Raw genomic sequence first — 24,024 nt, 5'->3', positions numbered from 1 at the left:
TATAGTTTTAATAAAGGTCTAGGATAAAATGCTTCAGGTTGTTTACAAATAGGCTTCAGCAAATAACCACAGCTGCCAAATGCAGTATTTTTACTTTAGTGCAGGCACAGCATATAGCATTTCTGACTGAGATGGGAAGACGAAAAACTAGCTTTATGTTTTGTATTTTGTTGAAAGAATCCAGAAGAAACCTGAGGAATTGTAGAGAAAAATATATGAACGTATAATACAGTATGTGCAAACTTCATGATGACACACTTATACAAAAAACCCACAAACCTCTTTTAGCCAGTGAATACTTTTCTTTTTTCACCATATCCAATATTATCAAGATGGCATTGCTGATAGAAAAAAGAACTTGAAGGCATATTTCTGCGTCAAATACACTTATCTTTGGAATAGCTTAATATGCAAATTGTACTCTTAAAGGAAAAATACTTTACATGCCTGACTTCTGAGCCCTTTAAATCCTACCCAGAGATGTGTTTAGCATGCAGAAGAGTGAATGAAAATGTCTGAATTTTAGGAGAAAAGCTTGAGGAGATAAGGAAGGGAATACAAACTAAGGTAGTCACAAGGGGAAAAACTCTTGAAGTGAAAGCTTAGAAGTGAGAAGTATATGTAAGTCTTCTAGTCTCCTTAACATGCTGAAGTTTAATGCTTGAATTACGGTATAAAAATGCAGGAGGAGTAGTTCAATATAAAGTAATTAACAAATATTGACCAAAGACTGGGGAGGGAAAAGATTTAAAAGATTTTGTGTATTCATCCATAGCCATAATTGGGAGATGGAAAGCAAACAAGCAGTCGTTTGCAATCTGTGATCTCTCCTCAAATAATTGGAAAATTAGCTGTAAAAGCAGTAAACATCCAGTGAAGAGAATGGCTTTGTAACATGTTTCAATTCATACATAAATTTACAGCAAAAGTTGTACAGCCTCACAGTTAGTGCTTCTAACTTTTGCGTGGGATGCTCACGCACTTTCTTAGTTGGGCAGACACATTCAACTTTTAGCACTCGCAAAAGTATTCTGTGTATCGAGATAGCATCCTTGTTGATTTGTACACAAAGGTCTTCATGGAGCAAACACAGAGCAAACAAGTGATACCTCTCTCTCCTGGAGAACCAGCAGTCCCATTTGTGCATATATTGATGAGCTTGTTTGGAATTTCACCAAATACATTTAATCCAAACTGAATGGGAGTTTTGCCATAGACTGTCATGAACTTCCACAGATTTAGTATTCAGCATCCTTTCAGATCTGTGAATCTCACTGTTAAGGGAAGGGAAAAAAAAGAAGGGAAAAAAAAATACGACCACACAAATTTCATGAAGTATGCATTGTATAAAGGATTAATGATTATAAGCATATGGTACCTTTCCATGAACAGACTTGCATATGCATAAAACTTTCTTTAGAAGCAGCCTTGGAAGCATGTAGAGCTTCCAATATATAATTCAGACCACTAAATTAGATTTTCTTCATCCCCCTTCCCCCCCCCAACACGTTACTGTAAAGTGACAAGAGATAGGAGTAAAGGTTCTCATTAATTCCTTTGTTCCCTACCTTCCGTCTCCTTTCTCCCAAGAGATTTCAAGGAATCATAGTTAAACATTGGTAGTCTGACTCCATGATGCATTAAATGTGAAGAGATTGCCTGTAGCTGAAAGGCAAAAATCTAAAAGGTTATTGGAAAATACAGGGAGAGAATAGCTATATAAAGAAACTATATGGTAGTTTGTGAAGGAGTTGATCACGCACCTCATCAGCACTTATTTTCTCTTACTGGGAAAACCAGGAGAGGGTGATTGATTGAAATTGGGTACCAGTATGACCTATTCTATATTCCATATACAGTCCTTGTAGTGAATTAAGGTGGTTTGTGGTGGGGGACGATTAATCTTGACGTGCATCAGTTGTCCTGTACTCTGTTAACTCTCTTCTGCAGGCTGACAGCAAACAAAACTCTAGAGGGGTTCAGAATTACATTTCTTTATCTAATCTGAGATGGTTTTGAAGTGGATCACATTGGTGATTGAAGTTAGCAGTGTACAGCAGCTGAAAAACTTTGGCTCTATTGTTGGGCTAATTCCATCTCAACATTGCTCATTGTTGTCCTTGCATCTAAGTTTATTTTTAGGTGGCAGTTCATGAGAACATAGAGAAGAGGGGTGAGAGACAGGGAAAGAAAGATTGTTGGACTAACAACCTTAATATACAGAAGTAAGCTGGTGAAGAGTTAGATAACTAGAAGTCGTCCTCAGAGATTTGGAAATGTTGATGAGTAAATGTTAAGATCAAGTATGAACATTAAGTTAACATCAGAGTGTTAGCAATTTATAATGAGGTTTTATATTTATTACATCTTCAAGTAATGTGCCCTCCTTATGTAGATTATGATTAATCACATGCTTTGTTGCGTGAAAATACAGTTCTGATGAACTCACAGCAGGGGAGGATGCTGCAAAATTAAGTGAGGGCTTGGGACAGGTAAACATGGCAGACGGTATTTCAGATGGGCTCCTTCACATTATCTTCCAGGAACAAATATGTGGGATGCGGTAGTATTTTAAGCAACAAGCTCATTTGGACTAACATAACTACATGCATTTGAAATAACTGGGTAGACAGTAATTTAGAAGGTGAAGTTCACTAACAATTTGACAAGTAGTGCTGTACTGTCACTCATCAATCTGATAATTTAGTTATGAAATGTTTTTGCAGTTTGTCCAAGATACCGCTGTCTCATAGAGCATCAGATGAGATGGCTTGTTGGGTAATTTTAATAAGGAAATTGCATAAAAGCAGGAATGAAGGACACAGCTTCAGGTGGTAGTGATTGTTGTACGTATGTGAATTTCTTGAAACACTAGCTGCAGTAATATACAAGTGATGCATATAATCTTTCTGTACTACTGGGAAAAAACAGTACCTTGGAGCACTTGAGTTTAGCAACTCACTTGTTGATGAAGTGAGGCCAGAACAGGTTTGGCATCCCCCCATCTTTCCCTGGCCCCCCAATCTGCTTAGCAGAATCAGAAAAGAATATTTTTGCCACTTTTTCACTTTAAATTATTTAATGTTTGATGCATTTGAGATGGAAAGAATTTCAGATTTGGAATGCAGAGTAATTCCCAGTAGCATTTTGCATGCAAAGGGAAGTTGTAGATTATTCCTTATGGGAGGAGCCACCTGGAAGGAGCACCCAGTCCCTGCTTCTCTGCCAGTCTCCAGACTGCACCCACCCTGGTTCTGTGCAGAAGGTAGTGGAAGGAAGATTAAAAAGTCACGGAAATAAGAGATGAAAAAACCTGCAGGACTCTCTTAACTACATTTCTGTCAATGAGATACTGTTTCCTATAATACAATCTTAAATCCTTTATTCATTAAAATTTTAAAACACTCAGCTTCAGAATAAAATGCTTCTGTTCCTTTTCTCCTTAAAAAATAATGCACATATGACTACTGGAATTGCATTGTTATATTTAAAAATACCTTAACAGGCTGGTTTCTAATGAGCAATTCTTTTCTGATAGCAGTGCACTTTTTCTAGAGCAGTGGAACAGCTCATAAATAGTTAATTGGAGCGACAGCCCTACTGGTGCACTTGAGTAACAGTCTTGGTGGATAACTTCTCAATCATGCAAACAGGCACATTGCAGCCTTATCAGGAGCAGCAAAAATACGTCAAATTTTGAACAGAAATGGAAGTCACTGACAAACTTTCCCATCTAATTCTAATTAAGTATAAAGCTGAAGCATGTTTGCTTAAGACAGCTGTATCCAAAGCAACCCAGACTTTTTTCTGTAAATGTTTTTTTTTAGGACACAATAATCATTAAAATAAATTGTGACCAAAGTAAAATGTTGCAGTCCTTGTTTTATAGAAATTACTGTTTATTTTATATTGTCTTTATTTCAGCTGTTCAGTTTATAGGTTATCCCTGTTCTCTCTTTCACAGCACTGGAATTTAAAAATGTCTATCATGTTTTGTTAATACAATGGCAGTGAATGGAATTACTGTATTTTTAATAAAAGCTCTTCAGTTTTAATGAGTAAAGAAAAAATGTAAAATATAATAACCCAGGTTTTAGTATTTTCTGATCACAAGTCGAGCCTTCTATATAATTTATTAAAGTAGCATAATGTCCTTAAATTTGAGGTCAAGATTTTGCAGGCTTAGCAGAGATTTTCATGCATAAGGGAAAGATGAAACTTTAAAAATATTATTTCAGCAGTTTCATAATTTAGGATTGTGACCTCATGCTCTAAGAATAATCACGGCACATCATGATCAGCAATTTATCAATATTCATTCATAGCCTTCTTAGAGTCTGTTCATATCATGGTTGTGGTGTTTGTGTTTTTTTTTCTTTTCATGCAACCATAATGACTTCAGGATAGCTAGTAAATGCTTTAAGAAGCACAGCCAGTTGCATTACTTATTTAGAGGGGCTCTAACCAGTATCTACAGTATTTATGAAAGCCCTTTTTATTATCATCTTTCCTGTATTTGGTTGTTACACTTTCTACTGCCAGTTGGGACCAGTGTTTTTTGGGAGTTATCACAGTGACCCCAGGGTGCCCCTAGGACCTGCATTTGTGGCTGCCTGGGAACAGCTATCAGCTGTGCTTTGTCTAGGGCCACCAATAATTTGTTGTGGCTTCAAGAGTGGTTCCTGCAAAAACCTGGCAGGCTGCCATTGGTTTAAGCTGTAACTTTAATGGCAGAAAAGACTAAGAACTTAGCTGAGCTTCTGTAGGTGCTTAAAACTAGTCTGTGGCTGTAGATTAAGTGGTGTTGCATTGATCCATAGTCAAGATGGTCAAACACTGAGAGCCAGCTGTAAGGAAATCACAAATCAGTGGCATGGTCACTTTATTAAAGTATCTGTCTGGCACCTGTGATGAAGCAGTAAATGAAGTTCTCCAGCCTACCCAGCTAAGAGCAGCTGGCATCAAAATAGAGCAAACTTTTATATCTATCCAGTAAATACTGCACAGAAGGGCAGCGGGCACTTGAGGTATTTCTGCTGGAGTAGTTGGACAGGGCATACCACCTGGCCTAACAAAGGACACAACCTCGTAGTTTGGAAACAGGTGTAATCCTTCACTTCTTGCAGGAAAAAGAAACTTCAACCTTTGCTGGAATAATGGTCAGCAAATCTGGAAGTTTAGTTGAGGAACAGTTAATGCAATTTTGCAGCCAAGGCAATCTCAGAAAAGCTGAGAATAAGGGCCTGTATATCATCTTTGTCAAGTAAACCAAAGCCTGTAATACCATTAATCCCAAAGGTTTCTTCAGGCTTCAGCAAAATTCAGCTGTTTGGGTGAGCTCTTGATTTGGCAACTCTGGCAAATGTTTTCAATCAAGGCAGAACATAGCAGCTTTTTGCTCTCTGAAGGGCACAAGGCAAGGTTTTGTCCCCATCCTTATCTGCCTTGCTATCTTGTAGGTAGAGCTGCTTCCCGGCATGTTTAGCGGCTGCAAAAGGGATAAGTGCATACCATGTTACAGGATTGAGGGAATTTTCAACTTTCAGCAATATTTGCATCAAATCCAAGGTCGTGCAGTGATAACCTGCAGCCCACTCTGTGCCAGCAGCTGCAGTTGGCTCCCAAATGCCAGGAGGGACTGACTCTCTAGATCATTCTGCTGAACAGCTTGGCTTGAGCGCTTTCATGAGGAAAACTGAGGTCCTGCTTCAGCCTCACCCTGCTACAAAATGTACATGTTAGCAGCGCAGACTTGACATTTGTAGGCAATTTCTGATACTTCTGCAGCAAGTTGTCAGCACTGTGCTTGACAACAGAGTCACGAAAGAGGATAACAAAAGGCAGAGCAACATTTGCGAGATTAAAGCTGTGTTTCTGGAATGAAAGAATCACTGAACTTCAAACAAGTGCTTGGTATGCATTTACTTTTATTAACGTTCCTCTGTATGACTGTGAAATTTAGGTAACAGCCTTGTTTCTTCCAAGCGTTTACCAGTTCCTCTTGGATGGACTTTGAGTCCTTGCTGGTGTAAAAGGCCTGCAAAGGACTTTAGATGTTGAGTTCTTACAAGTGTTTTCAGATACTCAGCTTAGAAACAATGTTTTTTTAGATACAGGAGCACAGATGTATATTTTCAAAGAGAAGGATGGACAGGGTCTTGACTGAAGCTGCTTTCTATGGCCTCATTAAAACCAGAATGGCTCTAAGGCAGTTACAGAAAATATTGCAAAGATGAGTTCAAGGAATGTCCACATTTGGGGTCCAAAACCACACAAAAGATGATGACACTGTCAACTGTGGTAAAGCTTTTGCAGATTCAATAACTAGACTTTTATAGGTATATTCCAAACTAGGTTACATTGCTCAGGGAAAAGAAGCATAACACCGAATACATTAATCAGATCAGTATCTGTAGGTGTAATGTGCTGCAGAGTTGGGGTTAATTTCTTGCCATCTTAAGTAAAAAAAAAAGCTAAGTCTTTCTACAGAGAATAGTAGGATTTAGTTAATCATCATAATGTAAACTTCTTTCCAGAAGCGTGCAGAAGACTTTCAGGGATATGTAGATATAATGCTTCGCACCACATCTAATGTGCAACGTGACAGATGTGGTGTTTTGTGTTTGCTGTTTTTAGAGGTAGTTGATACTACAGTCATTTTGAATTGCAGTGTCTGACCCATTTGGGCTTAAGTCTCCTAATTGCTTTGAACCGAGGGGCGAGGATTCCCCTGTGGGGGTGAAGAGAGGACTCATGGGCTGTGCAGTGTAGCAGCAGAGCTACCTGTGAGCTTGGTTCAAATGAGCTGGGGTGAGGGCTGCTAACACAATTCCTAACTGCTGGTTTCACTAATAAGTTAGTTTTGAATGGGCTAACCGAAATACGAAGTCCTGTCAAAAAGTGGGACTTCCCTGTCTGTCATGTCCCCTCCCGGCCCCATCCCTAAGGAGACCTGGAGGGCACAACAAAGGTGGGGCTGCTGTGCCTGCGGCAGCAGGCTCTGCGCAGCTCCCCTCAGCAGTGGGCCTGCTGCTCTCCTGGCCCCTTGCTCTCAGGTCACTGCCCAGGCAGCGGGGCAGGCACCAGAGGCTGCAGACCACACAGGGAAGAGAGATGACAACCTGGAAGAACGAGAAGGAGGGTCAGAAAGGTTTGTGTTGGCTTAGGGGGTGTGTTTGGACACACTTAGTGGGACAACAAGCAGGCTCTTCTGAGAGGATTGCATGGTTTAATTGAGCAGATGATGCTTTTTAAATATGCAAGTATGTGTGAGCATCCAAAGCTTTAAAGTGATGATAGTTTTTGAGTGTATTTTACTGTCAAATTGCTGGTTACAGTAGCAAGTCCAGCAGAACTCTAGGCAGAGCCGAAGGAAATTAAGTTTTATGTAACTGAGATGTCTGTGTGTTCCCACCTAATAAATTTTGAATGTCAGCCAACTTCAACTAAATTTGACAGTGGGTAGCTGTTACGTCTTTCAATTTTAGCTGTTATCTCTTACCAGTTCCATTAAAATAAGTGACTGGATGGAAGAGAGGCACCCATTTAGTGCCCTCACTAGAGGAAAGGAGCTGGTTTCCATTTTTCTCTTCCTCCTTACTGCTTGCAAGGTTTAGTAAGCCTTAGGAAACAAAGCTTCATTATTTCTGCTCCTGAATAAGAATTTAATAACTAAAAAAAAAAAATTTAAAAATAATAAGACCATTTTCATATACTTTGAAGGTCAGGTTTTGCTGTGTTTTATATATGTTATTTGGGAAGATGGAAAGCAAAGCAGATAAGGAAGTAAGAGGAAGTTTTAGCACTTTGTGAATGCAGTAGGCTCCCACACCAGGAGCTGCATGGAATGAAGTGCTCCAAAGCCTCAAGGGGTGTAGGTGTGGATGGAGGAGACTTTTTGGATCCTCTAGCCGTATAATAAAGTTAAGTTACGCTGTGATTGCTGCAACATTTGAAACAGTGGGCACTCAAGAGTTACTCTTTTTTGAGTTGTGTTCTTTCTTCCCAAAGTGCTTATTCTGCATATTGCACACCTGTTCATAGCAGAAATGATTTTGGCATCTACAGTGGGGGGGAGGGGAAGCAGATTCTTTTAGAATAGGCAGAAATTGCTTAATGGAGCAAAGAATGTGTGTCGTCGGGTTCTTTCTGTTTGGTTTTAATTGCATTCTATGTGGGACCTGTTGTGGCAGTGAGTGATATTGTGGCTTAACAATGAGTGTAAATATCAGGGTCCTTGCTATAGAAAGTTGAAAGTCTGTGCCACAGACAGGCTGTATAAATGCGATCTGCAGCATGATGGCTTAGCGAGTAATAATGTTTGCTCACTCTGCTGTACACCTTGATTGCTATGTAAATTGCGTAAATTTATGCATAAGCACACAATTATGCACACTCAACTGTCAGTTTGCCTCTACAGTAACGTGCTTTTGTACATAAACAGTTAAACATCCTTTTCCTGAAATGGGAGGGATGGTGGTATTTCTAATTATTGTACCAGCTCTTCTTCTCACTGAAGTTAAATGCAAGCTGCCTTCCAATATTGAAGGCCTGCTATATATTGCAAGAGAGTTTTAACAGTAGGCAGCAGAGGATTAGGAGAGGAACTGGGTCTGTGTTAGTTGCAGAGCATAACTTCCTTGGTCTGCATTTTGCTGAGTACTCCCATTTTCTTTTAGTCTTTGCTATATGGGTTTTAGCTATTCAGCCAGGGAGTGGTAGGTGCAGTACTGTGCATCATTAGTATGTGAGCAGTAGAGTGAATTTCAGCTGAATAAAAATGAATTCTTTGACTTGCAATTGTGAACATTTCTAGTTTGCCTTGACAATCCTGTCAAGACAAATTTGAACTTTGTCAGCAGTTGTGATTGCTTGTGGGAGCATTACCAAAAGCCTTTGCTCTAGGTATCAGTCAGTGATTGCAGCCCTCATCTGCTATTTGACCAAAATTTTCCATGGCACTCAGCAGGCTATTACTTGTCACTCTGGCATATAATGGAGGGATATTTTAATTGATTTAAAAGTTAAAATCTATAGTTATTTAATACACTATAACTGTGTTATATGTCAGCGGTTACACTTGCTGTGAAAATAGGGAAAGGGGAATGGAAAGGACTTGGGGTTTGGAAGGTTTTAAAAATACACATGCGATTTATTTCATTGTCTACAGGCTATCAATAGAATTTTTATTTAGTTGATTGGAGCAGAGATTTCCTATTTTGTAATTATTACTATTGTTAAAAGGGGTTCTTGAATATTCAGTGTGCATCTAATTTTTAAAACATATATCTTCCAAGGTTCAATAGTACTTTGGCTTGGAATTAAGTCTTCATTTTTGTGGCAATCTCTGAATAACTGCATTTCAGATTTGATGTTTTGTTTTAAGACCTAAACCATTCCTCTGTCCTGATTTCATGAAGGCTGTTTCACCTGTGACAAAATGTCCAAGTTGAACTAGGATCAGAATAGTTTTAAAACTTCAATTTTTATCAGTGTTTTTTCCGAGAGGTACCACAGAGCCCTTGACCAGCAGCCACTCGTTTTAGACCAAGCAGTTACATACTTGCCAGACCTGTACTGTGTAGATGTTTTCCTCCTGAACGTAAGGCAGGAGGAGGGTTGTGTAGCTACTTGTTTGCGCTGAAGAGAAAATGGACATATTTTTCATTCTAGTGAATACTCTGTGAAAACATGAGGATTCTCTATGGAAAGCTGACCTTTTGGGAACAGTTTAGCAGAGGAACTTTACATTGTGCTGGTCAACGAGCCTAACATATGGGTTATATTTGAAGAACAGATTATACATGGGATTGCACACCAAGATCTTAAAGCTAGTATGTGGTGAGTTTAGATTTTGCTTTCTGTTTCCAAAGCATCATCTCTTCATCCCCAGCCTTAAAGTAGCACCTTTGTATTAGATACATAATTTGAAGAAATTTTGGCTAGAGAACTTTCTAAGGTATTGGAGAAAATCCAATTTCAGACTGTTGGTAAGCTTCCTGAGAGGCAGAGAGACTGGGAGCCAAGTCCTAGGCTAGATGATGTTTGCAGATAGGCATGGGCGAAGGCCACTGGAGCTGTAATTCGCCAAGCAAAGAAGCTACAGTCAGAAAAATGAGGGATTGTTGCCAGAGGGCCAGCTTCACCACTCACAGAAATAGGCCACATGAAGGGTACATCTGAATACCTGTTCCTATACCATTTTTTCTTCTTTGCTCATTTTCCTTCTCCTGGAAGCTGACGGATGTAAATCCTGCATGTCGTTGCCCTATATTGCCTACTCGAAGCACACATGTTCTGCTTGCTATCATTCTTGCATGTGCCTCAAGCATCATGAGTGTCTTTTTATTACACTGTCAAAAGGTAGAAAACACCAATGAAGATGCTGAAAAACAGTAAAGGAGATAGAAATGGGTATCATCTTTGGCAAATTATTTGATCTTTCGAGGTCCCTTCCAACTCCTAACATTCTGTGATTCTGTCGTTTCTTTTTTTTTTTTCCAACCTTTCTTTTACAAATGCATGCAGGACTTACTGCATGTTGTAAGATATTTAAGTCTATTCATGTCAGGATTTTATCTGATACTCTTACGGGCTTGAGTTTCATTACTCAGTTCTATGTTGGTAACTCATACTAAATAATCCTGTGAGCTGTCTGTTGCCCTTTGTTTTTTTATGCATTTTATTTATAAAACATAGCTTTGTGTGCAGACTTTCCTATTTCTGTTTGCTGTTGCTATGTGGAATTATAATGTAGAATACACTTTCCCCATAATGCTAATACGCTTTCAACATCCATACTAGTTTTGCCATGTTGGATTCAGGGGGCACAAGGGATTTGAAAGGGCAAATGCTCCTTCTTTCCCCCCGATAAGATTCTTTCAGCTCAGGCAATAATTATACATGTTGCCTTTTGAAGCCTCTGGGGTCGCTCTTATGAGTAAAGGTCTGCCATACTGGGACTTTTATTTGACAAGTTGGAAAATAGCCTTTGTTCCCATGGTAATGTGTTTTCCTGCTTTGGTGCGTTTTTCCCCTATGGTTTCATGGTTGCTCTGGAGGTTTTTCTGTTGTGGTATTTAATCCCCAATAGACTGAGGATAGCAGTTTAGTTTACTTTTTGCCACTATAAATGTTTTAATTTTCTTTTTTTATTTGATTATTAAACTCATGTAAACTTTTTCTTGTGTGGTTAGGGTATTAATGGTGTGGTGGCTTTCTCTGTATGCATTTCATGCCCTCTGAAGATAAAGCAAGTAGTTTGTAATAGGCAAATACTTATGACTGGACCAAGCTGCTTCCATTATAAACTAATATTTTTGATGTAGGTATTCTGTTAGGACTTAGGAGGCCAGACCCTTGTCAGCCATACCAGGTAGGTTTTTGTCTCTGCAACATGATGACATAACTTAGGGTTGAAAATGGTCAATACTCTGGTCATCAGTGTGGTTTCAGGTTGCTGTAATAAAGGTTTCATAAAATACAGCTTTCAAACAAAGGCGGGTATTTTTAGGAGTTATTAGATTCTGAGGGAAGAGCTTGAAAAGTGAAGCGAGCTTTACTTTGAAAATAAGAGGATTTTAGGAATGTTCTTAGTGCTGGTAGCATCTCCCTGCATTTGGCTTCTATGTATATATATTTTTTTTTCTTCCTTGCTTGCTTGATGTTTCATTCTCTTAGAAGTCCTCAATAGCAGAGCAAAATAGTCATGCAGTCTTGTCTAGCCTGCAGTTCCTCAGGGTGATGATTTCCCGCTGGAGTCTCCGACAGCAGGTGAACCTCACTTGAATCTCTACATTTTATGCAGTTCTAAAATATTGCTGACCAAGAAGGCATCAGAGCCTCACTGAGTAAACACTGCTGTGCTCTTGTATGAAAGTGATTAGGATGCATAATTAGTTTACATATTTTTCAGTGGTGGAAGATAAGGTGGTGCTATGAAAAATTGGGTTTTCAAATCTTTGTCTCTTTCCTTTTGGTCACGGCAGGTAAGCAGGTGCAGGAAAAGAAAGAGTTAAACTAGCTCCTTATTCCCACCTTCCCCAGTAGACTTTCAATAATTAACTAGATCATTTTCTAGATAAACTGTTCCTGCCTTATCTTGCTATACAATACATAGCAATTTATAATCAGCAGCACAAATGCCAACATTGCATGCATTTAAATTGCACTAATTCTATAGGTGTACCAAATATGAAAAGTTAGAGCAAATGTGCTGTGAGGAGACTTAATGTTGTTCTCTGGATTCCAAAGTTGGAGGTTTGTGCCTGATAGGAAACTTCCTGTCTGGGTTGACCATTCAATTTCAATGGATAACTATATTTATGTACTAAAAGAACTGCAGAACATGTAAATTTTATTTCCCTACAGTGGTTGGATCATGATAAATTGTGATAGCAGTCACAGGAGAAAAGTGAATTGCAGGAGAATATTAGGATGACGTTATACTTCTCTGAACACTGAATCACTGGGTAAAAACTAGATTTATTTCTCTAGGAGATAAGTGCTCCTCAGTTTCAGTACACCAGAACATGCTTGTGTTTATTCTTAAGTTTGTATTTCTCTGTAGTCGACACATTATTTTGAGGTAAAATTAGGATAACCAGCTGCAGTTGCTACCAAAAGTTTTCTGTAGAGGTCAAGGAAAAGTCAAGGCTTTCAGCTGGATTGAGGAAAATGCTGGGTACTGTCAGCATTGACTAAGGTAAATGGAAGCTGAAAGAGCTTAGTACACTTGCTTCATTTTGTAAAATCAACATATGCCTTAAGGTCAAGCTACATACAGGAACCTGTTTGCTGGTGACTACAGCACAGGAGAGCCCATCAGCTTCTATTTGCAGAATAAACACTGTGATTTAAATGCTTTTAAAAAATCCTTAGTGAATCTATTTAGATTTGGGGGGCTCAGGAGAGTGGATGGGGCCTTTTCTGTTTTCAGTGTGCTTCAGGGTTTGCTTGTTACCATAATTAAGATCCAGGTATGAAAGTGTAATGTATAAGCCATAGGCATTGCTAAATAAAGTAACTCAATGTGAAAACTGGAGTTGCTGAGGAAAGAAACCATCTGATTTCTCAGTTTGCTTTTCCTTAACTGAATGTGCTTTGCCCTCCCATTTTTACATTTTTCAATGTACTAAGCGTTTCTTAAGAAGAAAAAAAAAAGTGTAAATACTGAATTAATTCTGTATTCTCTACTTTTCTATTAGGGTTGTAGTATTTGAAGCTCAAACAATGGGAAGTTTGCTGTCTTGGATTAGAATACCTTTGTGCTTAAAAAAAATTATCAGTAAGGCTAAACACTAAATTAAATTTAGCATTGCAACTCCTAAATTTGTCTGGGGTTTTATTATTTTTTTATTTTTTTATTTCTTACTATACCTCCAAATATACCTTTAAAGTTGTAGGTTGCAAAATAAGTTTGTTTTGGTGAGATGCTGGTCCATTTTTTAAGAATTGCAGTAATAGTGAATTGCATGAGTTCTTCATAATTACCTGAAAACAAACCAAACCAAAGTAAATAAATGGTTTGGGATGCTTAAAAAATAATTGATTTATTACACAAAAATATACTATTTGTTTTTCTTTCTTAATTGAATATCCTGAATAAAGAAAAAAAAGTTCCCTAACCATTTGTGTTACTCATGGACTGATACAACACTCCAGATGTGAGAGTAAGTGTGCACTGTTTCAGATGTTATGCTTCATGTCTGTCATCCATAATATTCACTGAAGTGCACAGTTAGCTTTCCTAAAATATTTAGACGTTGTTCAGGATTTCTAAGTATAAAAGTTTCTGTTGGTTTCGGGTTTTTTTAAGGTTTAGGCTTTAAAAAATAAAAATCCAGAAACATAACTGTTTCTGTGATGGTTTGAGCAGAAATGCTGAGAAACTCCACCAGCAGAATTTGCAGCTAGGTTATTCAGCAATTTGTATGCCTTGCTGCCAAACGTCAGAGGGTAAATGCAGCTCTGCCTGTGTGGAGGGGTGTTGCTGTGGAGGCTCAGGGGTGAGTTGGTTCCAGCACTCCTTCCTTAGCTCAGTGTTCTTGAGGTCCCATGTCACTACCTTCTTCTCCAAAAATCTGTCCGTTACATCTCTGTACCTTTTCACTTCTCCATGCTTTCTTGGTCTGCTGACAAGAAGATTGGTTTATATAGTCTGACATTTAAGAAATACTGTTTTCCAGTCTGCTAATCTGCTTTATTCAAGTAGTTATAGGAGAGAGGCAGAGTGCCTTCCTGGAGTGAAAGTTGTTAAAAAATTTGGGCTATAAAAGGCAAAACTGATAGTGGTCAAACATTAGTATTGACAATTAAAACTAGCAGCATGGAACAAAACTTGGGAGATGGTACATGCCGTTGGTGGAGGTCATGACCAGCATCATTGTGTAGTGGTCAAATAATCTGTTGTAAACTTTTGACCATTATAATGTTTTCTAAGTAACTAATAGAGTTATCTTAGTTATCTTGGGGAGTGAAATTTTTGTTTCTATATGAACACAAACAAAAATAACGGTGGTAACGTGAAGAGGAGATGGTTATACTATATACTGTGATGACTGAGTGAATGATGAGAAGAAAGAAAGATACTACAAGAGCTACTGGAGAAGTGGCAACTCAAAGGAAGCACTTAGAGATACAAGATTAGCTGTGAAACCCAGTAAGAATTCAGGGGACTGTTTGGAGGGGGAAAAGAGTATTCTTCCAGGGTAGCATAAACTTGGTAATCAGTTTCTTGATTTTAGTGCCAGGTTATGCGGAGCTGTATTGTCATTCAGTGTTGGGAGTTTCTTGTCTCCCTTGGGTGGCATTGGCCAGCTGGCTGCATTGATGTTAGTGAGGACCAGCCATGTGGGTGTGCTGCTGTAGGGGCACGACTGGTGCTGAGGGATTTTTGAGGGGGCTCTAGTTCAACTCTTGGCCACCTCCTGACTGAGTTTCCTTGGGTGTGAAAGGCAGGCCAAGATCTAGTCTCCATGTTCAGTCAGACCATGACATGATGGTTGTGAAATACATTGAAATGCACAGTTCTTGATATGGGCCACAGGATGGTTAGCTTCAATATTTGTATGTGCAAAGTTAACTATTTGTGCCAGTCTCCAGTAGTTGATTCTCACTGGAGGTTACATCCCTTCATAAACCAGATGAGAGGGTAGAAGGAAGACTATGACAGTCTCTGCATCCTGAGTTTCCTGATTATTCTTCCTCTAAAAGTTTGGGTTCTTTTCTTTTAGTGAAAGTAGCACGTTGATCTCAACTTTCTACTTTTGTTTTCACATAACTTTATTTATTGAGTTATACCAAGGTTCCTTCTGTTTGTTTTACTAGCAGGAAGTTTCTGTATGAACAAGAAAAGTCGATGATGTAGAATTGAAAAGGACTTATCTAGATCTCATAATAAGAAAAGCACTTGGAACAAATGAGTTTGGGATTCATATTGTGGCTTATGCTTTTTTGGAGCGCTTCATTTTATCGTCAGAGAGGCAGCGTTTGTCTAAACTGTGTTTCTGTATGACATCTGGTTTGAAAAGCATAATAACCTGTATAATCAGCTTTTAAAATGCTGGATTAGCTGTGGGCTTATTGACTCGTCTTTACAAAATCTGTTATTTCTAATTAATTCTCCATATAACTATTACTAAAGCCAACTTGCAGACACACAAATGAGCTTGATGGCAGTGGCTGGTCAAGGTCAGCATTTAACTGCCAGCATTTGCGCTATTGAGGATAATAAATCAGGCTCATTCCTAATCACATACCCTACAACGTGACAAGTGTTAGTGGAACCATCTAAGCAGCCATTTTACAAATAATTTAGAAGATACATTTGGCATTGTTAAACTGCTTCATGCTGCCCTTGACTGTAAAAGCATTGTGATAAAATGTGTATGCTAGATCTCCTGTATTTCAATCCTGCAGTATGTATGGGGGGAGTGTGTGTTTGTTTTTTTTAAATTTTGTGTTGGGAATAATGAGAGGGGCGTGAAAGTCGTAACACCTAATCAATCTATGGAAACCACTGGCTTGTGAAAGCAGTGCTGAGTAGCCAGCTCTGTGCCACTATTTAATATTTCTTGTGATTTCAGTTACAAGTCTGTAGTAAGACTAGGTTGCTGCCAACAATAAATTTTCTGGATCAACAATAGTCTATTGTGTGAAAGTTTGAAAAACCTGCTAAATATCATGGCAGTACTTGTTAGGCTCTAATTTGGATTTGGACAAATGTGTAAACACAGTGTTTTCACTTGATCTGAAGTTCCAGACTCAATTTTGCTGTGGCTGACAGATGCCATTAGATTTAGGGTGTAATTTAAATAGATATTTGGCAGTAGGCTAATTGCTGTCCAGGGAGTCAACTCTAAAATTTCTCATATTTTTTTTGTGGTATCCATTCTTATTTGGACCAACTCTTCTACGTTTCAAAAGAGAGAATCATGTGTTTGATACCTAAGTAATCTGGATTATTGTAATCAAACTTCTCATCTGGTGCAAAAAAATAAAACTTAAGCTCAAAAAACCCCCTACAATTAAATTAATGTATAAATCTGTTATAATGAACTGTATTTGTCACTTAGTTTTTACCTACTAAGAATTACCTGCTTGTAACTTTTCCCTAGTAACAGTTAATATTAGGATTACTTTTTAGAAGTGTGTGGGATGTTTCTGTGGAAAATTAATGAAAAGGGAAATTTAACTGGAAGCATGCATGAAAAGCACTTTCAAAGTATTGTTTTTATTTTCACTGTAGTGTTTCTCCCTATACGTATTGTAAGATACAGAGTTATAGTGATTAAATAATTGGTTTAATAAAAGTGATTAATAAAGTATGTTTCTGTGTCAAAAGTGCTGACTATCTGGTAGTTTGCTCACCAGTCAAATAACCAATGCACACCTTGTTTACCATGGTCAAGTCGCTAAGAGAGGGAAGCCTGAACATGAGAAATTTAGGAGGAAAAGGTGTAGCCATTCCTGGGTCCTTGTTGAGAAAGAAAGCTTCCATGGAGAGAATTACTTAATCTGACATTCGCAATATGATTTGAACATGTTTTTTGGACTCAGTCTTTTATTATTTGCAGACATGTTCAAACACCACTTTATCTTCGTAGGAGATAATATAACAGCATTTTTAATCGGTAGATACTTTGGTGTAGCATGGGTGAAAGACAACATAAGAGATTGTGAAAACAAGCCAAATATTGTTAGTGAGACAGTCATAGTTTACACTTGGAGAAGATTTAATAGCAACAGCTAACATGAACACTTCTTTGCAACAGAGTATTTGAGAATTGCTCCATGTTGGATACTCTTATTATGAATGAAAATACCTCATTTGCTTATTAACCTGGTCCACTTTTAAGCTGATTAAAAGGATGTATGGGAGTTAATTGAATCTTATTCCAGAATGTTAAGTTTCCACCTGTGATGCTGTGGCTGAGTTGTTGAATACCTGCTTTGTATTCAAGCTGTACCTTTACCTTTCAGCTGTAGTTAAGCCCTTGATTTAGAGAAGCACTATATAAAATATGCTATAGATTGTCTTAGGTAGGCATTTAAGAATAGTCATGGCTCAACTGGTGTTTCACAGAATCGGAGAATCTTTCTGGTTGGGAAAGACCTTTAAGATCCCCAGGTCCAGCCATAATCTTAGCTCTACCAAGCCCAGCGCTTAAACCATGTTCCTAAGCATCACGTCTATATATCTTCTAAGCACCTTCAGAGATAATGATTCAACCACTTCCCTAGGCAGCCTATTCCAGTGTTTCATTACCTTTTCAGAGAAAAAGTTTCTTTTAATATCCAGTCTGAACCTCCCCTGGCCCAACTTAAGACTATTTCCTCCTGTCCTGTTGCTTGTTCCTAGGCAAAAGAGACCAATCCCCACCTCATTGAAACCTCCTTTCAGGTAGTTATAGAGAGTGATAGTGTCTCCCATCAGCCTCCTTTTCTCCAGGCTAAACAATCCCAGTTCCCTCAGACGCTCCTCGTAATGCTTGTTCTCCAGACTGTTCACCAGCTTTGTTGCCCTTCTCTGGACACACTCCAGCACCTCAGTGTCCTTGTCATGAGGGTGCCAAAACTGAATGCAGTATTCAAGGTGCAGCCTCACCAGTGCCGAGAACTGGGGACAATCACTTCCCTAGTCCTGCTGGCCATGCTGTTGCTATTGCAATCCAGGATGCCATTGGCCACCAGCTGGATTGAACTCCATTCACCGCAACTCTTTGGGCTTGGCCACTCAGACTTTTTTTTTTTTTTTTACCCAGTAGAGTGTACACAGGTCTAGGCCACATTTAGCCAGTTTCTCTAGGAGAATGCTGTGGAAACAGTGTCGAAGGCTTTATTAAGCTGCAGGTGAATGACACCCACAGCATTTCCCTCATCTTTGTCATAGATGGATCACCTTGTTAGAGGAGGAGATCAGGTTTGTCAAGCAGGACCTGCCTTTCATTAACCCATGCTGGCCTGATGGTTGTCCTGCACAAGCTGCATAGTGACACTCAAGATGATCTGCTCTGTAACCTTCCTTGGTACTGAGGTGAGCACTTCTGCCAGCTCCCTCAATACCCTTCAGTGTATCCTATCATGCCCGATAGACCTGTATATGTTTAAGTGTTGCAGCAGGTCACTAACCATCTCCTCTTGGATTTTGGGGGCTTCAGACTGCTCCCTGTCTCAGTGTGTTTTCTCTGGCTTTTTTTACCCAATATATCTGTTTAAGGGAAATTTTATAGGGTAACTTGTGTCTAAGAAAGAACTCTCTCACCTTCTGCAAATCCTACATGACAATTTATTTTCAACTAAAAATAATACATACTTCTATATATAAAGTATAATATATATAGAGAGAGAGTGTGTGTGTATAAATAACAAAGCACGCACACTGCTGCAATACCCTGGAGACTTCCATTTCTCCACAGGAAAAGTTCTCTAACAGAATTACGTTTTCTAGATGGTTAAATAGAAGTATGAAGTACACCAACCTTCTTCAGGGTAAAAAGACAAGGAAAATTTGCTAGTCTTATGAGGAATCGGGAACATACAGCATCAAAATTAAAAATGCCTCAAGAAACTTTGGTGGTTTGTCAGAATTGAAATGTTTACCTTTTCAGACAAAATACTGCCATCTGCAATGAAAAAGAAGAGGAAAAAAAAAAAAAGACTTTTCATGGATTTAGTTTTCCAGGCTATTGACATTTTCTCTAGAAAACAGACACCTTTTGAAGAGGTTTTTTTTAAATGAGAGACTTAATTTTTTCATGCACTATGAAATATGCTGTCTAGTTTGGTTTTCAGTCCAGATAATCTCTCTCCCTCATTCTCTCTCTCCTTCCCTGCCTGGGTGGGAGGGGGAGAGGATTGGGAGCGTTGTTGTTGCTGGTTTAATTGCTGATCCTGAGTCAAACCGTGACAGGGAGAAAGCCCTGATCATCGCCTGAACAAATCCAAATGCAGAGCTGAATACCAGCTCTGTCTTGGCAAATCCTGGAGAAGGTACCTTTCCTTAGGGGTAGATTAATGCAGTGTGTGTAAGTATTGGCTGTGACATGAGGGCCCAGAACTTAACATAGATCTGGTGAGGCTTTATTTTGTCTCTCTATCAGATGAGCTGGTGCCATCATCTAGCAATTACTGAGTAGTGTGATGTTACATAATGGAAGTATAGATAGCATCAGGACTAAAACTAGGAAATCTAACAGACTAATGAGCAGACCAGCAAGAATACTATTTGGAAAATTTTGATTAGGATCTGAACGCTGTCATTTAAAAAGACATTTAGATTTGACATTAGGGTAGAGCTGCAGGCCAGGGGAGTTGTAGTCCTTGATGTGGAGTGACATTCATGCTGTGCCCCTGGATAAATCACTTGACCTCCGTATAACTCTTTAAAGGAAGACAGAAAATTGGGAAAGGCAAAGGGTACGTACTTGAAATTTCTTATGCACGCTGTTTATCTTATGTTAGAATTAACACTACCTGTGAACTTCATTTCCCAATGACTGACTGTTTGAACTATCAGATCATTTCACCACCGGTGTAAAGTCTTTTAGAGTTGTTTTTGTAGTTGTTTGACAGCATTCAGAGAGATAACATGTGAAGAAATGCAAAAGGTCACGTTTACCTGGAGAATAGAGGCTGTATTGAAGAAAAGACTCTTCCCAGCTCTGGAGGTGTTGGAGGCATCCAAAGCTTTCATCTCCTTCAGTATCTGGCACGTTTCTCCAAGCATGCCAATTACATTTGGCGTTTTCCAGGGGAAGAAGGGAGGGAGGAGACTCACTGCATCGTGAAATGTAACTTGGTTTTGTAGACTGCTGTCTTCTAGAGTGGCCAGTAGAAAATACTTCCTAAAGATACTTTCAAAAAGTCGTGGTTAAAGAACAAACAAACAACCCCAACAGAAAATTGCTGTCTTTTAAGAAGGCAGTAGGTGGTTGAAGCTGTGTTTACAAGATACATCTCTCTGCAAAATTTTGGCATGGTTTTTGAACCTCTGATGCTTCTTTTCTGGCACCTGTAGTCATATGGAAGGGTATTCTGCACTTGCAGAAGGCTTCAGAACTGCTTTAGGAGTAAGCTGTTAAATTACAGAAGTATTTGATGTAAGCTCCAGGACCACTGCAGTGGTGAGCAGGAACACAGACAGGGGAGTGCAGACTGCTTTGCTGTGCTACTTCATAAAATGGTGTTATTAACGGTGTTATTTCAGGTCTTCTTAGCTGTAAAGGCTTGAAGCAAACAAACAAAAAGAAAATGTATAGCCATCGGGTCACTGCCAAAGTGGTTTGTTTGTTGTTTATTTTCAATTTTAATCATCTGCTACCAATAAATTCCACTGCCCTTGTGATAACTTCTCACATTAACATTGATATATTACGGTTGTTTTGAAAAAGACAATAAAAATATGCAGTTACTAATTAAAGCAATTCATGTATTCATCCAGGTACTGCCGGAAAGAGTTGTGGTTTACTAATTTTTAAGTGCCTTGAGCAGTACACCAGTTATAAATTCTTAATTGAACTTTGCATTATGGCCAGTTTTATTTGAAATATTCATAGCTGTTTTGTTTGTGTTTGTTTTTTTTCCTCCAGCTCTTCACTGAGAAGTGTATCAACTGGATCTTCAAGACCTTCCAAAGTGTGTTTGGTGTGTGGAGATGAGGCATCTGGATGTCATTATGGTGTGGTTACATGTGGCAGCTGTAAAGTTTTCTTCAAGAGAGCAGTAGAAGGTAAGGAAACACAAACAAAAAAATCTCAACAAAAAGAAAATACATGTGGGATTTTTTATGGATTTGTTTTTTGGAGTTTTTTAAAAATAGAACTGCAGACTTGCATACATGTTTTCCTATGTGTTTTCTGCTGTTGAAGATTTGTGTTGTTAAGCTGGAAAAAAGAAAAAGCTGAATGAACTTCACTTACATGTGGCATAATTTATGCAGAATATGCAAGGGTGTTTTTCAGTGTAAACCTTCTAAAAGATGCATTCCTTTTCTTCATGCCACTACTGAATCAGACTTTTTCTCCACCCCTCCAAGTGGATTTTTTGTAATTTTTAATTGTGACAGGGACAATTGATGTAAACATACTCTTGCTTCTCCTGTACTGGTAGGCAAGTACCATTGTCTCATCATAAGGCTGCTCTGGCAGCATTATATGACAGTATAATTTACTCAGGGCAGTTACCTCCCTTTGGGTACCTGCAGGGCTTTCAACTCAATAGTGCATCTGCTTCATCTTTCAGAAAAAAAAAAAAGTGGCTTTACAGTGTTGTAGTAGATTGGTGAGGAAGCAGGAATTAATCTTGGTGCATTTCTTAGAGCTTGTTTCCTTCATTAAGGACTAAGACTTTCACAAGGACTGTATTTTGATAGCTTTGTCATCACAGGAGTGTTTTTCTGATATCTCCCTATTTTTTTATATAATATATGTAAAACACATAATTTATATTCATGGTAGGGTAGCTAGTGTTTCCTTGACATCTCAACAGATAGAAGGTAGGATCACTCAAGAGTGCTGCAGGACCTCTGGTAGATGTTGCCTCTCCATGACTTGGGTTGTTAGGGTAAAACAAAATGTGTGACCTTTTGCATGCTTTTTAAGCAAATGCTTCAAGTGATAAAAACTAAGTTGTTAATATCCAATAAACAGTAAGAGTTCATGGTATGCAAAGGACATAAACACTGTATAGGTTTTTTGAAGTCTCTGCTAACGTGTAGATGTTCTTATAACCACTGATTGATTTTCACAAGGAAGAACCTAGAAGGAAGAAAATAGGCTATTAATATGGTGTCCAGCTTGTGCAATGAGAAGAGTATGGCAGTGTGTGATGTGATTAATTTCTTCTGAGACCATTAAATCTGTTACTGATGGCAATAAGGATTCAGCTCTCTTAAGCAGACCTGGAGGGCTTGTGCGTCATTGAAGCCAAGACCTCATGTAATATCTCTCTATCAATCTATTTATCTATTTATCTGTCTGTCTATCAAAAGTGTCAGTTTAGTTCAAGTGACGCTATAAGGACACAGAAAACATTTATCTTCATTTTCTTTTACTGTTGTGCAACAGGTTTGGTGCCTTCCTTTCCTAATTATTGGCATGAGTTTTTTGTCACTTAATATAGCACATCAACTGTAGAACCTTAGTTATTTGCACTGAGTGCTCTCCTCCCTGTCCCTCCATGCCACGTCATGGCTGGGTGTTCAGACATCCATGTCTAATTGGCATCTGAGTTACGAGGTTATTTTTGTGGTGCTGGGGAGGTTTTGCATAGACATGCACATACTGTAGGAAGAGACAGCACCTTTTGCTATCTTCCCACCTCCTTTCCTGCCTTCCAGAAAAACTTTCTTCCCAGTCATAAGTCACTGTAATATTAAGCTATTGTCTATCTACACTTACCACACCTCTCACTTTTTAACGTCTTTTCTGACATAATCAGATTAGTATCTGTCCTACTTCACAGGAATTTATGAAAATTTACCAAAGAGTAAGTCCCTCTAGGAGTTAACATAGTAGCAAGACTACATATCCAAGCCTCAGAAGGAAAAGTTATTAGGAAAGGATTACTCTGTAATCAGGCATAGAAGTACATTTTTTTAATATAATGAAAAGTTACCAGTAATTACTGCAAGTTTGTTAATTAAGCAAAACCCTCAAAAAATGAAAGCCAAACCAACCCTGTCTTCCCTAAAGATTGAAGATGAAAGTTTTTAACTAACTTAAAGTAATTTTTTTAGAATGTTTATATTAACATACATGTTCCTACCAGTGGTATGTGAACATTGTCTAGATTTCTGCTTGATATGCACATGACTGAGCTCTTGGTAGCGTTGCTGTTATGCAAACACTGAAAATTTGGCTAGCACTTATCAGTGTTTTTACATGTCAATGTTTTTACATGTGTTAAAAAAAAAGCATAAAAGTACATTGTAGAGTATTACCCAGAAAAGAACATCAAAATCATAATATATTTTGTCTTCAAACAGCTTGAAATTATTAATGTGAATAAAATGTATGTAGGTAATTTTGTAACAACAAAAATGTTTTCTAGAATCATCATATATTTTTCCGTCGGGTGTTTGTGACCAGCAAAACACCCCATCTTAAGGTTTCTTTTTTAAATTAAAATATTTGCAATAATTACTCGCATGTATCATATGATCCCGAGGATGATTTTAAAAGTATGGTAGTTCAGTGCACAGTGTAAATAAAAAGTTGATTGAAGCAGAAGAACTACTTCAAATGGAGATCCTGGGCATACCTGTCTCAGCTCAGCTGAGCTCAAGCTGTGTTCCTTACTGAAGTGCTTGCATCTTAGGCTTTATTACCAAGAAAAAACCAATACTCCCTCTGTGAACACAGAAATTACTTTCTGGGGCATTTACAAATACAGTGACTAATTTATTCAAGTAAAAATGAATTGTTCGCTTTCTAAAAGATTGCAGTAAAAGAATAGAGATGCCTTATTTCACTCCCTGTTTCCCTGAGATTATATATATATATATATATATGTTTTATAAAGATT

General features: G+C 38.4%; 1 protein-coding gene across 4 annotated transcripts in view; it reads left to right on the top strand.

The window, feature by feature from the left end:
• NR3C2 (nuclear receptor subfamily 3 group C member 2) overlaps positions 1 to 24,024 on the top strand; it is a 213,532-nt gene that overhangs the window by 96,276 nt on the left and 93,232 nt on the right. For all 4 annotated transcript variants that reach the window (XM_051617248.1, XM_051617250.1, XM_051617251.1 and 1 more), the window contains exon 3: positions 21,090 to 21,229. In XM_051617248.1, the coding sequence (XP_051473208.1) occupies positions 21,090 to 21,229 (140 nt within the window). The remainder of the gene's footprint in view (positions 1 to 21,089; positions 21,230 to 24,024) is intronic.

The sequence above is a fragment of the Apus apus genome, chromosome 4 (assembly GCF_020740795.1).
Source record: "Apus apus isolate bApuApu2 chromosome 4, bApuApu2.pri.cur, whole genome shotgun sequence".
In the NCBI taxonomy this organism is placed as follows: domain Eukaryota; kingdom Metazoa; phylum Chordata; class Aves; order Apodiformes; family Apodidae; genus Apus; species Apus apus.
This window is presented reverse-complemented; position numbering and strand designations above follow the sequence as displayed.